The following is a 17300-nucleotide window of genomic DNA, read 5'->3' as shown; positions in this document are numbered from 1 at the left end:
ATGGATGGTTCTCGCCCGGAAAAGGGTGGAGTGCCATCTCCGGGTTGGGGAGGAGACCCTGCCCCAAGTGGAGGAGTTCAAGTACCTCGGAGTCCTGTTCACGAGTGAGGGAAGAGTGGATCGTGAGATCGGTGCGGCGTCTTCAGTAATGCGGACGCTGTATCGATCCATTGTGGTGAAGAAGGAGCTGAGCCGGAAGGGAAAGCTCTCAATTTACCGGTCGATCTACGTTCCCATCCTCACCTATGGTCATGAGCTTTGGGTTATGACCGAAGCGTACAAGCGGCCGAAATGAGTTTCCTCCGCCGGGTGGCGGGGCTCTCCCTTAGAGATAGGGTGAGAAGCTCTGCCATCCGGGGGGAGCTCAAAGTAAAGCCGCTGCTCCTCCACGTGGAGAGGAGCCGAATGAGGTGGTTCCGGCATCTGGTCAGGATGCCACCCGAACTCCTCCCTAGGGAGGTTTTTAGGGCACGTCAGACCGGTAGGAGGCCACGGGGAAGACTATCTCTCCCGGCTGGCCTGGGAACGCCTCGGGATCCCCCAGGAGGAGCTGGACGAAGTGGCTGGAGAGAGGGAAGTCTGGGCTTCCCTGCTTAGGCTGCTTCCCCCGCGTCCCGACCTCGGATAAGTGGAAGAAGATGGATGGATGTTAGCCATGTAGCGCATGTAGCTATGCTAGTGTTGCGAGCTAACATCTGCCTGCTCTCCGCGCTTAAGTTGAAGTTAAAGTATCAATGATTGTCACACACACACACTAGGTGTGGTGAAATTTGTCCTCTGCATTTGACCCATCCCCTTGTTCACCCCCTGGGAGTTGAGGGGAGCAGTGATTAGCAGCGGTGGGCGGCGCCCGGGAATCATTTTTGGTGATTTAACCCCCAATTCCAACCCTTGATGCTGAGTGCCAAACAGGGAGGTAATGGGTCCCATTTTTATAGTCTTTGGTCTGACTCGCCGGGGTTTGAACTCACGACCTACCGATCTCAGGGCGACCACGCTAACCACTAGTCCACTGAGTAGGTGTACAGCGGAAGCTTCTGGCGGCACTCCTCGCTGAGCCGTGCCGACGTCCCGCACGGCCTCCTTGAACGTCGACGGTGCGTGAAGAAGTCCGCCGGCCCTGCCAGGACCTAAGCTGTGTTGACTCAAGTGCTTTGGCAGGACGACCTTCTCCACCTGTGAAAAGAAACCCCTTCTTCCCTTCGGCTATTTTCAATTAGCCGTCTGCTGAAGCACATGGTTGAGTGGGAAACATCTCCGGGGCGAGCATGCGAGACCGGAACAGCATCCTTCTGAGCTTTCCATCAGTCTTTATTGCTCCTCTACACCTTCTCATAGAGCAGCATCAACACAGGAGTTCCTCAGGGCTCTATTGCAATTACAAACCTTACGATCACTGAACTCCTAACTAAGGTCTTAGCACCACATCTGCTGCACAGTAGTATGTGTGTATGTCATCCATCCATCCATCCATCTTCTTCCGCTTATCCGAGGTCGGGTCGCGGGGGCAGCAGCTTAAGCAGGGAAGCCCAGACTTCCCTCTCCCCAGCCACTTCGTCCAGCTCCTCCCGGGGGATCCCGAGGCGTTCCCAGGCCAGCCGGGAGAGATAGTCTTCCCAGCGTGTCCTGGGTCTTCCCCGTGGCCTCCTACCGGTCGGACGTGCCCGAAACACCTTCCTAGGGAGGCGTTCGGGTGGCATCCTGACCAGATGCCCGAACCACCTCATCTGGCTCCTCTCGATGTGGAGGAGCAGCGGCTTTACTTTGAGCTCCCCCCGGATGACAGAGCTTCTCACCCTATCTCTAAGGGAGAGCCCCGCCACTCGGCGGAGGAAACTCATTTCGGCCGCTTGTACCCGTGATCTTGTCCTTTCGGTCATGACCCAAAGCTCATGACCATAGGTGAGGATGGGAACGTAGATCGACCGGTAAATCGAGAGCTTTGCCTTCCGGCTCAGCTCCTTCTTCACCACAACGGATCGATACAGCGTCCGCATTACTGAAGACGCCGCACCGATCCGCCTGTCGATCTCACGATCCACTCTTCCCCCACTCGTGAACAAGACTCCGAGGTACTTGAACTCCTCCACTTGGGGCAAGATCTCCTCCCCAACCCGGAGATGGCACTCCACCCTTTTCCGGGAGAGAACCATGGACTCGGACTTGGAGGTGTGTATGTCCAACAGCTAAAAACCTGCTGGCCAGCACTACTCTTGAAGTCGTCAGGGAGTGAGGTTTACCACCGTACACATGGCCCTGGCCCTTAAACGTCACTCTCATCCGGGTCACGGCGCCAATGTAAACCCGGGTGGTTCGGTCCTCGCTTTCTGTTTGGGATGAAAGACGAGCATGCTAGCAACCGAGCTGAAACCCCGGGCTATGAACCTGTTAGCCAGCACTACTCTTGAAGTCGTCAGGGAGTGAAGTTTACCACCGTACACATGGCCCTGGCCCCTTAAACATTACTCTCATCCGGGTTACGGGGCCAATGTAAACCCGGGTGGTTCGGTCCTTGCTTTCTGTTCGGGATGAGAGACCGAGCTAAAAACCCGGGCTATCAACCTGTTAGCCAGCACTACTCTTGAAGTCGTCAGGGAGTGAGGTTTACCACCGTACACGTGGCCCTGGCCCCTTAAACGTCACTCTCATTCGGGTCACGGCACAAAGGTAAACTCGAGTGGTTTGGTCCTTGCTTTCTGTTCGGTATGAGAGACAGGCATGCTAGCTACCGAGCTAAAAACCCGGGCTATCAACCCACTAGTCTTGAAGTTGTCAGGAAGTGAGGGTTACCACCATACAGATGGTCCTGACCTTTTTTACACTTAGCCCCTTAAACTTCACTCTCATCCGGGTCACGGCACCAACGTAAACCCGGGTGGTTTGGTCCTTGCTTTCTGGCTTTTTTTTTTTTATGGCCCAGCCACACTGGCTGGCCTTCATTACCCAATGTCTTGTCACCGGGTTGGTGCATTGAAGGGTTCTGCTCTCATATTTCATTTTTAACAGTTTGGGATTTTTTTTTCACATGGAAGTCCTGAGGGGGAAACATTAGTGATTCATATTGAACCTCGAGGTACCCCAATAAACACCCACTGTACCTATACAGTACTTGTGACAGCGCATGACCAAGTTTCTTGTATAGTATTTTCCAAGATGTACACAAAAGTAGAGAGACAGCTACAGGAAGTGAAACGTGGCGAAATTGTAAAAACTCGGCAGCTAGCTGAAGTTTTGAATCACGTCAAGGTCACAGGCGACTTGTAAGTTCCTGCCAGCTAACTCCACACCATCCATCCATCCATCCATCTTCTTCCGCTTATCCGAGGTCGGGTCGCGGGAGCAGCAGCTTAAGCAGGGAAGCCCTCTCCCCAGCCACTTCGTCCAGCTCCTCCCGGGGGATCCCGAGGCGTTCCCAGGCCAGCCGGGAGAGATAGTCTTCCCAGCGTGTCCTGGGTCTTCCCCGTGGCCTCCTACCGGTCGGACGTGCCCGAAACACCTTCCTAGGGAGGCGTTCGGGTGGCATCCTGACCAGATGCCCGAACCACCTCATCTGGCTCCTCTCGATGTGGAGGAGCAGCGGCTTTACTTTGAGCTCCCCCCGGATGACAGAGCTTCTCACCCTATCTCTAAGGGAGAGCCCCGCCACTCGGCGGAGGAAACTCATTTCGGCCGCTTGTACCCGTGATCTTGTCCTTTCGGTCATGACCCAAAGCTCATGACCATAGGTGAGGATGGGAACGTAGATCGACCGGTAAATCGAGAGCTTTGCCTTCCGGCTCAGCTCCTTCTTCACCACAACGGATCGATACAGCGTCCGCATTACTGAAGACGCCGCACCGATCCGCCTGTCGATCTCACGATCCACTCTTCCCCCACTCGTGAACAAGACTCCGAGGTACTTGAACTCCTCCACTTGGGGCAAGATCTCCTCCCCAACCCGGAGATGGCACTCCACCCTTTTCCGGGAGAGAACCATGGACTCGGACTTGGAGGTGTGTATGTCCAACAGCTAAAAACCTGCTGGCCAGCGCTACTCTTGAAGTCGTCAGGGAGTGAGGTTTACCACCGTACACATGGCCCTGGCCCTTAAACGTCACTCTCATCCGGGTCACGGCGCCAATGTAAACCCGGGTGGTTCGGTCCTCGCTTTCTGTTTGGGATGAAAGACGAGCATGCTAGCAACCGAGCTGAAACCCCGGGCTATGAACCTGTTAGCCAGCACTACTCTTGAAGTCGTCAGGGAGTGAAGTTTACCACCGTACACATGGCCCTGGCCCCTTAAACATTACTCTCATCCGGGTTACGGGGCCAATGTAAACCCGGGTGGTTCGGTCCTTGCTTTCTGTTCGGGATGAGAGACCGAGCTAAAAACCCGGGCTATCAACCTGTTAGCCAGCACTACTCTTGAAGTCGTCAGGGAGTGAGGTTTACCACCGTACACGTGGCCCTGGCCCCTTAAACGTCACTCTCATTCGGGTCACGGCACAAAGGTAAACTCGAGTGGTTTGGTCCTTGCTTTCTGTTCGGTATGAGAGACAGGCATGCTAGCTACCGAGCTAAAAACCCGGGCTATCAACCCACTAGTCTTGAAGTTGTCAGGAAGTGAGGGTTACCACCATACAGATGGTCCTGACCTTTTTTACACTTAGCCCCTTAAACTTCACTCTCATCCGGGTCACGGCACCAACGTAAACCCGGGTGGTTTGGTCCTTGCTTTCTGGCTTTTTTTTTTTTATGGCCCAGCCACACTGGCTGGCCTTCATTACCCAATGTCTTGTCACCGGGTTGGTGCATTGAAGGGTTCTGCTCTCATATTTCATTTTTAACAGTTTGGGATTTTTTTTTCACATGGAAGTCCTGAGGGGGAAACATTAGTGATTCATATTGAACCTCGAGGTACCCCAATAAACACCCACTGTACCTATAAAGTACTTGTGACAGCGCATGACCAAGTTTCTTGTATAGTATTTTCCAAGATGTACACAAAAGTAGAGAGACAGCTACAGGAAGTGAAACGTGGCGAAATTGTAAAAACTCGGCAGCTAGCTGAAGTTTTGAATCACGTCAAGGTCACAGGCGACTTGTAAGTTCCTGCCAGCTAACTCCACACCATCCATCCATCCATCCATCTTCTTCCGCTTATCCGAGGTCGGGTCGCGGGAGCAGCAGCTTAAGCAGGGAAGCCCTCTCCCCAGCCACTTCGTCCAGCTCCTCCCGGGGGATCCTGAGGCGTTCCCAGGCCAGCCGGGAGAGATAGTCTTCCCAGCGTGTCCTGGGTCTTCCCCGTGGCCTCCTACCGGTCGGACGTGCCCGAAACACCTTCCTAGGGAGGCGTTCGGGTGGCATCCTGACCAAATGCCCGAACCACCTCATCTGGCTCCTCTCGATGTGGAGGAGCAGCGGCTTTACTTTGAGCTCCCCCCGAATGACAGAGCTTCTCACCCTATCTCTAAGGGAGAGCCCCGCCACTCGGCGGAGGAAACTCATTTCGGCCGCTTGTACCCGTGATCTTGTCCTTTCGGTCATGACCCAAAGCTCATGACCATAGGTGAGGATGGGAACGTAGATCGACCGGTAAATCGAGAGCTTTACCTTCCGGCTCAGCTCCTTCTTCACCACAACGGATCGATACAGCGTCCGCATTACTGAAGACGCCGCACCGATCCGCCTGTCGATCTCACGATCCACTCTTCCCCCACTCGTGAACAAGACTCCGAGGTACTTGAACTCCTCCACTTGGGGCAAGATCTCCTCCCCAACCCGGAGATGGCACTCCACCCTTTTCCGGGAGAGAACCATGGACTCGGACTTGGAGGTGTGTATGTCCATCAGCTAAAAACCTGCTGGCCAGCACTACTCTTGAAGTCTTCAGGGAGTGAGGTTTACCACCGTACACATGGCCCTGGCCCTTAAACGTCACTCTCATCCGGGTCACGGCGCCAATGTAAACCCGGGTGGTTCGGTCCTTGCTTTCTGTTCGGGATGAGAGACGGGCATGCTAGCTACCGAGCTAAAAACCCGGGCTATGAACTTGTTAGCCAGCACTACTCTTGAAGTCGTCAGGGAGTGAGGTTTACCACTGTACACATGGCCCTGGCCCCTTAAACATTACTCTCATCCGGGTCACGGGGCCAATGTAAACCCGGGTGGTTCGGCCCTCGCTTTCTGCTTTGGATGAAAGACGAGCATGCTAGCAACCGAGCTAAAAACCCGGGCTATGAACCTGTTAGCCAGCACTACTCTTGAAGTCGTCAGGGAGTGAGGTTTACCACTGTACACATGGCCCTGGCCCCTTACACATTACTCTCATCCGGGTCACGGGGCCAATGTAAACCCGGGTGGTTCGGTCCTTGCTTTCTGTTCGGGATGAGAGACCGAGCTAAAAACCCGGGCTATCAACCTGTTAGCCAGCACTACTCTTGAAGTCGTCAGGGAGTGAGGTTTACCACCGTACACGTGGCCCTGGCCCCTTAAACGTCACTCTCATTCGGGTCACGGCACAAAGGTAAACTCGAGTGGTTCGGTCCTTGCTTTCTGTTCGGTATGAGAGACAGGCATGCTAGCTACCGAGCTAAAAACCCGGGCTATCAACCCACTAGTCTTGAAGTTGTCAGGAAGTGAGGGTTACCACCATACAGATGGTCCTGACCTTTTTTACACTTAGCCCCTTAAACTTCACTCTCATCCGGGTCACGGCACCAACGTAAACCCGGGTGGTTTGGTCCTTGCTTTCTGGCTTTATTTTTTATGGCCCAGCCACACTGGCTGGCCTTCATTACCCAATGTCTTGTCACCGGGTTGGTGCATTGAAGGGTTCTGCTCTCATATTTCATTTTTAACAGTTTGGGATTTTTTTTTCACATGGAAGTCCTGAGGAGGGAACATTAGTAATTCATATTGAACCTCGAGGTACACCTATAGACACCCACTGTACCTATACAGTACTTGTGACAGTGCATGGCCAAATTTCTTGTATAGTATTTTCCAAGATGTACAAAAAAGTAGAGAGACAGCTACAGGAAGTGAAACGTGGCGAAATTGTAAAAACTCGGCAGCTAGAAACTGGCGTCTGAAGTTTTGAACCACGTCAAGGTCACAGGCGACTTGTAAGTTCCTGCCAGCTAACTCCACACCATCCATCCATCCATCCATCTTCTTCCGCTTATCCGAGGTCGGGTCGCGGGAGCAGCAGCTTAAGCAGGGAAGCCCAGACTTCCCTCTCCCCAGCCACTTCGTCCAGCTCCTCCCGGGGGATCCTGAGGCGTTCCCAGGCCAGCCGGGAGAGATAGTCTTCCCAGCGTGTCCTGGGTCTTCCCCGTGGCCTCCTACCGGTCGGACGTGCCCGAAACACCTTCCTAGGGAGGCGTTCGGGTGGCATCCTGACCAGATGCCCGAACCACCTCATCTGGCTTCTCTCGATGTGGAGGAGCAGCGGCTTTACTTTGAGCTCCCCCCGAATGACAGAGCTTCTCACCCTATCTCTAAGGGAGAGCCCCGCCACTCGGCGGAGGAAACTCATTTCGGCCGCTTGTACCCGTGATCTTGTCCTTTCGGTCATGACCCAAAGCTCATGACCATAGGTGAGGATGGGAACGTAGATCGACCGGTAAATCGAGAGCTTTGCCTTCCGGCTCAGCTCCTTCTTCACCACAACGGATCGATACAGCGTCCGCATTACTGAAGACGCCGCACCGATCCGCCTGTCGATCTCACGATCCACTCTTCCCCCACTCGTGAACAAGACTCCGAGGTACTTGAACTCCTCCACTTGGGGCAAGATCTCCTCCCCAACCCGGAGATGGCACTCCACCCTTTTCCGGGAGAGAACCATGGACTCGGACTTGGAGGTGCTGATTCCCATCCCAGTCGCTTCACACTCGGCTGCGATACTCCACACCAAACTTGTGGAAAAAAACAGACGTAGCAAGACCAGTAAGGAGCATGTCTTGTTAAATTCAGATTTAGGGACAAGCGAGCATGCTAAACAAATGTCTTCTTCTCCACTGCACTCTATTGAATTCTCTACACATATAACAGTTAATACTGGAGTCCTCCAGGGCTCTGTCCTAGAGGATTTGTTATTTAGGCTTGAAAAAAACTTAATAATCAATCAAATTCCTAATCAAAGAAGACTCATCCGGGTCACGGCACCATTGTAAACCCGGGTGGTTCGGTCCTTGCCTTCTGTTCGGGATGAGAGACGGGCATGGCGCAATGGTAGCATGTCTGACTCCGGATCAGAACGTTGCGTGTACAAACCCCGTTAGGGTCACCAAGCAACTTTCGGATTTGCAACAACTGCGAGTGTGCAAAAAAACAAACGTAGCTCAACAAGTAAGGAGCATGTCTGGTTAAATTCTTACATATATCTTCAAACATTTGCTGTTTGTTCTTACAAACTTACAAATCGATCATATTTCAATCGGCTTTCAGACTGACCATTCACGGTAGCGCGTTTGACTCCAGATGACAATGTTTTATTTTCGGATCACGTCACAGACCCATCCTGGGTGACCGACACATTAAACTTGTAAAACAGGTATAGCTAGACCAGTAAGAAGCAAAAAAAACTGTTTTTGCTAGATTCGGGGACAAGTTAGCATGCTAGACGCATTCAACATATTTCCTTCATTGAACATAACACAGAAGTTCCCCATGGCTCCATCCTAGGGGTTTGCTATTTATGATTAGAACTTCACAATCACCCACTCATCCGACTAAGTACTGATCCGTCTACCCACCTTTCGGCTTAGACGTTGTGGCCCAACAGTAGAGCCTCCAATCCCATATCAGAAGATTGGGTGTTCAAATCACGTTGCAACGTTTTATGGATTTTTACTACCAGTCAGGTACAACTAGGGATGTCCCGATCCAGGTTTTTGCACTTCCGATCCGATACCGATATTGTTTTTGCACTTCCGATCCGATACCGATACTGGCCTATCCGAGCATGTATTAAAGTTTAAAGTTATTTAGCCTACTTAGTTGTCAGAATCATGTTGAAAATGGTTTTAGTACTCTTGATAACAACTAGCCAGCTGAATTAGGGGAGTTTGAATAATACACAATGGTTGGTAACAAGAAACTGACCTGTTTATTCAAGGATAAACACAAAATAGACAAAATTATGCATGACAAACAGAAATGGCATCATTGAAACTAGGGCTGGGCGATATGGCCTTTTTTTAATATTGCGATATTTTAAGGACATATTGCGATACACGATATATATCTCGATATTTTGCCTTAGCCTTGAATGAACACTTGATGCATTAAATCACAGCAGTATGATGATTTTATGTGTTTTGATTGATTGATTGAGACTTTTATTAGTAGGTTGCACAGTGCAGTACATATTCCGTACAATTGACCACTAAATGGTAACACCCCAATAAGTTTTTCCACTTGTTTAAGTCGGGGTCCACTTAAATTGATTCATGATACAGATATATACTATCAGATATATACTATCATCATAATACAGTCATCACACAAGATAATCACATTGAATTATTTACATTATTTATAATCCAGGGTGTGGAGGGGGGCGCCGGATGTAAGTGTCAAAAAGACAGCCAAAAGAGTTTGATATGAGAATAAATCTAAAGTTAAAATATAGGGTAGAAATGCACCCATTTGCAGGAAATGTAGTCTTGATTTTCAAAATGTTCTTTCAAGGCTTGCATGTCTACATTAAAACATTCTTCTTCATACTGCATTAATATATGCTACTTTTAAACTTTCATGCAGAGAAGGAAATCACAACTAAAAAAATCGCTAATTTTTTCATACGGTGTTGATGTGGACATTTTTGCCTCGGCATTTTGATGGTGTGGACGTGTGGCACCGAATGGAGATAAGCGTCTCGACAGACGTCACAATATTTGAACAATGATGACGAAAACTGTTTTCTCTGTCGTGTCCGTGTGTCGAAAATTGTTATGCGCTTATTTTTTTATTAGATTTTGTGCGTGGCATATAATTGCTATGCGCAGAGGACGCTTAAACAGTGCGCAATTGCACAAGCGAGCACCTTAGAGGGAGCGTTGCTCGCACGGCTGCGCTAGCATCACAGCTAACGTTAGCCATGCTGCTACCTCTCTGCTCGAAGAGGGCGTATACGTGTGTGACGTATGACGTGACAGTATGTGACGTATGACGTGACAGTATGTGACGTGTGTAAGAAGGTGCGCTTGCTGTCTGTGAGAGGGAGACACAGGAAAGAGTGAGAAGAGCCTGTCGTGTAATGCCAGCAGCTAAAAGCAACTGCGTGAGAATCCACAGACCTGTGGATGTGTTGAAGGTGTGCTGGAAAATGCGGAACGGAAATTAGGAGCAGCAGGAAAGTGGAATGTATTATTTAAATAGGTGCGTTGGAAAACACGGACCGGAGTTTTTTTTTTAAACTGGATCTGGATCGGCATTTTCCCATGCCTTGCCGATACGCATTTTTTTGCAAATATCGGCAGCCGATCCGATCCAAATATCGGATCGGGACATCCCTAGGTACAACAAACCAATCTTGTGAAAAATACATATAGTAAGCAAGTAAAGTTACAATACAGGGACAACCTACCCTGCTAAACTAATTCGCTCTACTGCATTCTCTACTCATAGAACACCATCTTTGAAAGTGTAGAGGATGAGCTATTTAGGTTTTTTAAGGCTGCAAAACCTTGTAATCAATCATATTCTAATTCTAACCATTGACCATTGATCGTGTGCCGGGTTAAGACGAGTGATGATCTACCAGACCTTTGTGACGCAACGGTAGCGCGTCTAATTGCGTGCTCAAATCATGTCAAGATCGCCGGGCACCTTTTGAGAGTTGCAACAATTGACGGGCCGTTTTTTAAAGCATACAGTGTCCTGCTGAATTGAGATTCTTGGAAAAGCGACCATGCTATACACACAAGAGTCCCTCAGGGCTCGACCCTAGAGAATTCCCTATTCAGGCTTAAAAACCTTAATCAATCATGTTCCAATCGAACTTCCGACTGATCTTGAGTGATGACCTGCTCGCGCAAGCTGGACCTTGTGAAGCGACGGTATACACTGGGGCTGGGAATCTTTGGGCTACTTTGGGGTAGCGATTAGATTTATCCATAAATTAGATAAACCGCCCTGATCAATTTCTATCCATCCATCAATTTTCTACCGCTTGTCCCTTACGGGGTCGCAGGGGTTGCTGGAGCCTATCTCAGCTGCACACAGGCGGAGGGCGGGGTACACCCTGGACAAGTCGCCACCTCATCATAGGGCCAACACAGATAAACAGACAACATTCACACTCACATTCACACTAGGGCCAATTTTAGTGTTGCCAACCAGCCTATACCCAGGTGCATGTCTTTGGAGGTGGGAGGAAGCCGGAGTACCCGGAGGGAACCCACGCAGTCACGGGGAGAACATGCAAACTCCACACAGAAAGATCCCAAGCCCAGGATCGAACCCAGGACCTTCGTATTGTGAGGCACAAGTACTAACCTTACTTACTTACTTAGTCCTCTTGCACTTCAAGGCGCGTAGAGCCGACCATAGCAACCAGGTCTCTCCATCTGGGTCTGTTGTGGGCAAGGTGTTGAGCTTGTGCCATAGTCACATTGCAGGCCTTAAGGTCCTGGGCTAATACATCCAGCCAGCGAGTCCTGGGGGCGCCTCTAGGGCGTCTCCAGCCAGCTCGCTGCGGTTTGAAGTCCAGGATTTTGCGCGTGGGGTGTTCCCCCGGCAGGCGGATGACATGGCCATACCAGCGCACTCGCCGCATTGCTGCGAGGCGAGAGGCTGGGAGCTGTTGGGTTAGCTCTCTTAGGGTCTTGTTGGTGACATGCTGGCTCCACGTGATGCCTTCTATCCTCCTGAGGGCTCTGGAATCAAAGCCATCTAGCCTGGCCGCTAGGATGTTATTCAGCGGCCATGTTTCCGAGCCGTACAGAAGGACTAACCCCTGTGCCAATTTCTATTTTACTTCAAATAAATAGGGCAACAAGAGAAGAATCCGACACTTCTCTTTTCTAAAGTAAATCTGTACAGCAGATATAGATCATCTCCATCAACAATATGATTTGTCTGAGTGGCTGGACAGGACAGATTACAAAAATTATTGTATTTCATTTTTGAAATACATTTTTGATTTTTTTTTATTGAATAAGAATCGTCATAAATAAATATCGCCAATAATCTTTTTTGTTGTTGTTTTGCGACTGGGATGAGAATCAGCACCTCCAAGTCCGAGTCCATGGTTCTCGCCCGGAAAAGGGTGGCGTGCCATCTCCGGGTTGGAGAGGAGATCTTGCCCCAAGTGGAGGAGTTCAAATACCTCGGAGTCTTGTTCACGAGTGAGGGAAGAGTGGATCGTGAGATCGACAGGCGGATCGGTGCGGCGTCTTCAGTAATGCGGACGCTGTATCGATCCGTTGTGGTGAAGAAGGAGCTGAGCCGGAAGGCAAAGCTCTCAATTTACCGGTCGATCTACGTTCCCATCCTCACCTATGGTCATGAGCTTTGGGTTATGACCGAAAGGACAAGATCACGGGTACAAGTGGCCGAAATGAGTTTCTTCCGCCGGGTGGCGGGGCTCTCCCTTAGAGATAGGGTGAGAAGCTCTGTCATCCGGGGGGAGCTCAAAGTAAAGCCGCTGCTCCTCCACATCGAGAGGAGCCAGATGAGGTGGTTCGGGCATCTGGTCAGGATGCCACCAGAGCGCCTCCCTAGGGAGGTGTTTAGGGCACGTCCGACCGGTATGAGGCCACGGGGAAGACCCAGGACACGTTGGGAAGACTATGTCTCCCGGCTGGCCTGGGAACGCCTCGGGATCCCCTGGGAGGAGCTGGACGAAGTGGCTGGGGAGAGGGAAGTCTGGGCTTCCCTGCTTAGGCTGCTGCCCCCGCGACCCGACCTGGGATAAGCGGAAGAAGATGGATGGATGGATGGATGGATGGTTGTTGTTTTTTTTGACACCCCTGGTATATTGCACGTCTGATTCCAGATCAGAAGGTTGCATGTTTGAATCACGTCACCCCGAATTTTCCACTGAATATGAAACGTCCGCAGACTGGCGCGCGTTTTCCGTTTTTACTAAAGTCAATGTGTCAGTTTCCACCGCACCCGGAACGTCACCGACATGCCGTTCCGCGTTCCGCATTCCGCCGCTAAATATGCGCAGAGTTTCTATTTTTGTCGGACACCGCAACAAATCCGTTCAATTTAGCTAAAATCTGCTGCTGTTGGACAGGAAGCTATGCACAAAAACAAACTAAAGTATCAGGTTAAGTTTCCAATTAAAATACTCTGTCTTCAAGGCAGATCATATTTGACACTTTGAAAGGTCCTAATGGGCGGCGACGGACTTGAAGTCAACTTGTCTAAGGTTTTCAGACTTAATTTCATCTTGTTGACACAAATGGATGAGGACATGCTGATTCTGGAGGACCCAAAATTAAAGAATAATGTACAGCTAAATGGGGACATGGGGCTTGTGTCAACAATCAGCTACAGAGACCGGGAAAGCAGAGGACCGGTTGTGTGACAAGCTCGCCAGGGATGATGTTACTGTTGTATAAAGTGGTTTATCAAGGCAGGATCGAGTTTGCGTCTGCTTCTCTAGGACAGAATAAACGTTTTGTGGTTCGCTTTATTACTCCTTCCCTTAACATGTGCTTATGCGCGGATTCGCAAGACCTCATCAAAGTCTGTGCTGTTTCACTGCACGACGGAGACAGAACATGCCTTTCCACGGTGAAGCCGCTCCGCGCCCGTTTCCTGATTCAGTGGAAATGTTTCATAGACAACAATGGACTTAAGTCCAAGCCAATTAATTGATTGATTAAGAGTTGTGTTTCTCTGGCTACTCCTTCCACATTATTTTCTGCTGACGTCTGGTGGTGGGACTCCTGAGAATCACTGCAATTGACACAATACCAGCAAAGTTTGAGCCATGCCACAGGCAAAATACTTTCCTTGAAAAAAAGACTAAGTCGTAATCGTGTCAGCTCATTCAGCATTTAGTCAACAATTATTTACAGCTTACATCCAATGCCTTGGTTCATTTCCAACAGCAAACCAATGGAGGCCATTCTCATGACCTCTACCTTAGACCAAGTCCACACACGCACACGCAAACAAGAGCTGCCTGGGAAATATTTGAAGGAAGAGAGGGGAGGGGGGGGTTCAGGAAAGCGAGGAAACCATGAAATAAATAAGTCCTTTGTGCCGCAGCAGCATAAACACTACAACACTTTTCAAACGACTTTAGAGCTGATAAGGTGTTTCCTACGCTCTAGCAACACGTTTGTGCGCGGCGGCTGAGAGAAGGCTAGAAGAATTTGAAAGAGAGTGACACACTAAGTAGTCGAGAATGAAAGGAGGGAAAACTCCTGAGAGATGAATTCCACTGTTATTATCCTAAAAGTCACGGCCTCTGCAGGAAGCCTGTTTAGAATCTTGGCTCGGACCTGATCCGACCTTGAAAAACGTGCCGGAACGAGTGAAGTGAACTTTATTGACAATTGTAGAACCACCCGTGATGATTAGGAAGCAAGGCCGTCTCAGCTGGAGCCAGAATACCTCGGAATCACTCGCAATTCAAGTGTTGCGGCTGAAATCAAAGGTTTGTGGATCCGACTAGTTATCCCCAAAACCAAAGACTCCAATCATCCATATTGTGTTTTTTTTCCAAATCTAATTCAGATGTTATCCAAATTTGAGTCATTTAATCCAAAACATTTGTAAGTTTAAGCAGAAAACTTCCTAAAAAGGGCCAAGAAAGAGTTGTCTCATAGCCAGCTGGCCCGAGCAGAGTTCTCTCCTAAAACACAAGAACTCCAGCAACCGAGACGTCATGACACGATACCGACGGTCTGGTTGAAAGGCACGCTGAAAGGCTGCAAGAAAACAACATAGAAACTGACTTACCTCCAGGAAGCAGGTCCCGGCTGGTGTGTTCTCCTTGACGGAGGCATTGTAGAAGCTCCTGGAGAACACAGGTGTGTTGTCGTTAGCGTCCTGTAGCACGATGTCCACTTGAGCCGTAGAGGACAGCGGCGGCCGTCCGCTGTCTATTGCGACCACGGTCACGCTGGGCGCAGGCTCTGATTCAAAATCCAAGGCCGTCGCCGTGGTAATGATCCCCGTGACCGGGTCAATGGAGAACCAGTCGGAGTGAGAGTTTTTCCCCTTCAGGAGGCTGTATCTAATTTCCCCGTTGGGGCCCTGGTCTTTGTCACGGGCAGTAACCTGAAGAACAAACGAGCCTGGATAGACGACCTCTGGGATGGTCTGTTTGTAGGCCTGCTGGTCAAACAGAGGGGGGTTGTCGTTTACGTCCGTCACCTGGATGGTGAAAGACGACTCCGCCCTGAGGGGGGGCGTGCCAGAGTCTGTGGCCATCACCCTGAGGTCATAAGAATCTCTCTCCTCCCTGTCCAACACCTGGTCCACATAAATCAGGTAGATGATGCTGTCCTTTGTTGTGAGAGCAAACTTTCCATCGCCCCCCTCCAGGGAGACGTTGACGTTGGCGTACTCTCCATAGTCGGGGTCGGTGACAGATATGCGGGCCACGTACTGACCCGGCTGGGCCCCCTCGGAGATCCTCGGAGAGCCATCTTCACTGAGAAAGATGATGGTCATGGTGGGCTGGTTGTCATTGTAGTCACGCACATGTATTGTGACAAAAGCGTTGGTCACCTGGGAAAAGGAGATGAAGAACATGTCATTTATCTTCATTTGTTCATGGAGATTACGTCATCTGAGGCTGAGTGTAGAAAGGATGACCTCAGCCATGATGTAAGCGGTGCAGTACCTCGGGCTGGCTCGCGTTGTCCCTGGCCTGGACAACCAGTTCATGCACTCGTTTCAGCTCATAGTCCAGTGGTCTGTTCAGGGTGATGACTCCAGACTTGAGGTCCATGACGAAGTAGCGGTCAGGATCACTCTGACGCCGGTTGATCTCATAAAGCACCAGACCATTGTCACCTTCGTCCTCATCTGCTGCAAACACCTGCACAAATAACCAAAACAAGTCTGTTAGTCTACCTGTTTCAGGACACACGCCTCATGAAGTGATGACGAGCTCACCTGCAGGATGCTGCTTCCCTGTGGGAGGCTTTCTGAAATGATAGCATGGTATCTGCTCTGGTTGAAGACCGGCGCATGGTCATTTATGTCAGTCACAGCCACTTCCAGGTTCATGGACCCCACCCTCCTGGGAGAGCCCCCATCAAAGGCCTCCAAGACTAAAAGGTACGACGAGCGTTTCTCCCTGTCCAGCAGTCCGCTGACAACCAAGTCCAGATAAAGCACCTTGTTGGCAGCTCTCTTCGTCTCCAGACGGAACACCTGTCCCACATTACCCTCTCGAATACTGTAGCCTTGCGTGGTCAGCTGGTCCTTGTCCGCGTCGGTCGCTGGCTCCAAGGAAAACCTCGTCCCCTCTGCCGTGTGCTCTGGGATTTTGAGTACAGCTTTCTTTTTAGGGAACGTAGGCTCATGGTCGTTGATATCATTGATGCTGATTGACACCTCAATGGTGACACCCGTCATAGTCACAGCAATGAAACTGTAGTGGTCCCTCTGCTCGCGGTCCAAGCGTCGCGCCGTGGTTATGATCCCCGTGGTCTCATCGATGTTGAGATCACTCCCCACACCTGTTCCCTCGTGGTCCGAGATGAAATAAAGACTCGCTGTCTCACCGGCCGGCAACCCGGCACTAATGTCCCCGACGATGGTCCCCGCTGGCTGCTCCTCGTCCAGCTGCAGCTCCAGCGCACCGAGGACAGCGGACGATTGAAGCAGGACCATAGCGATGAGCGGCCGCCACCATCTGCAAAGGCCTGAGCGCAAAGACAGTCCGCCGGGCCGCCATCTCGACCCTTCTCTTCTGCAATACATGGCTCGGCTACACCTGGGACACACAATAAGACACAAACCAGAAACTGTATCAAAGGGATTTGCGTCATAAAACATTTCAGACAGAACATTCTGGATGGATCAGGTGCGTCCGCCCGAGCGTGGAATCGAAACTCTAAATCTGTCCGCGATGCGAATGCAATAATAAAGAATATTTATCAAAAATGTCATGATTTATTGAGCAGGAACTTTTTGGACCGATCAAAGCAAGACGGTTGTGAAGTCCCAAGAGAAGCACAATAAAGACCGCGGGCATCCACCGCCTTCGTCCTCGTGGCGTAACGTCACGGCTCGATCCTTTTTCGCGTGAAATGGCCTTGCTGACAGCGATGGATCGTGTGCCTGGTCAACTCCTAAACTCGAGCAGGAAAACATCAACGCGTGTCAAACAT

General features: G+C 50.5%; 1 protein-coding gene across 1 annotated transcript in view; it reads right to left on the bottom strand.

Moving 5' to 3' along the window:
- The window catches only part of dchs1b (dachsous cadherin-related 1b), a 204410-nt gene that overhangs the window by 153161 nt on the left and 33949 nt on the right, over positions 1 to 17300 (bottom strand). The window contains exons 2-4 of the mRNA XM_061931586.1: positions 16078 to 16903; positions 15803 to 16000; positions 14914 to 15687 (exon numbers count right to left, since the gene is read on the bottom strand). Coding sequence (XP_061787570.1) covers positions 14914 to 15687; positions 15803 to 16000; positions 16078 to 16903 — 1798 coding nt within the window. The remainder of the gene's footprint in view (positions 1 to 14913; positions 15688 to 15802; positions 16001 to 16077; positions 16904 to 17300) is intronic.

The sequence above is a fragment of the Nerophis lumbriciformis genome, linkage group LG37 (genome assembly GCF_033978685.3).
Source record: "Nerophis lumbriciformis linkage group LG37, RoL_Nlum_v2.1, whole genome shotgun sequence".
NCBI lineage: Eukaryota > Metazoa > Chordata > Actinopteri > Syngnathiformes > Syngnathidae > Nerophis > Nerophis lumbriciformis.
The sequence above is the reverse complement of the archived record's forward strand: the minus strand, read 5'-3'. Positions and strand labels throughout refer to the sequence as shown.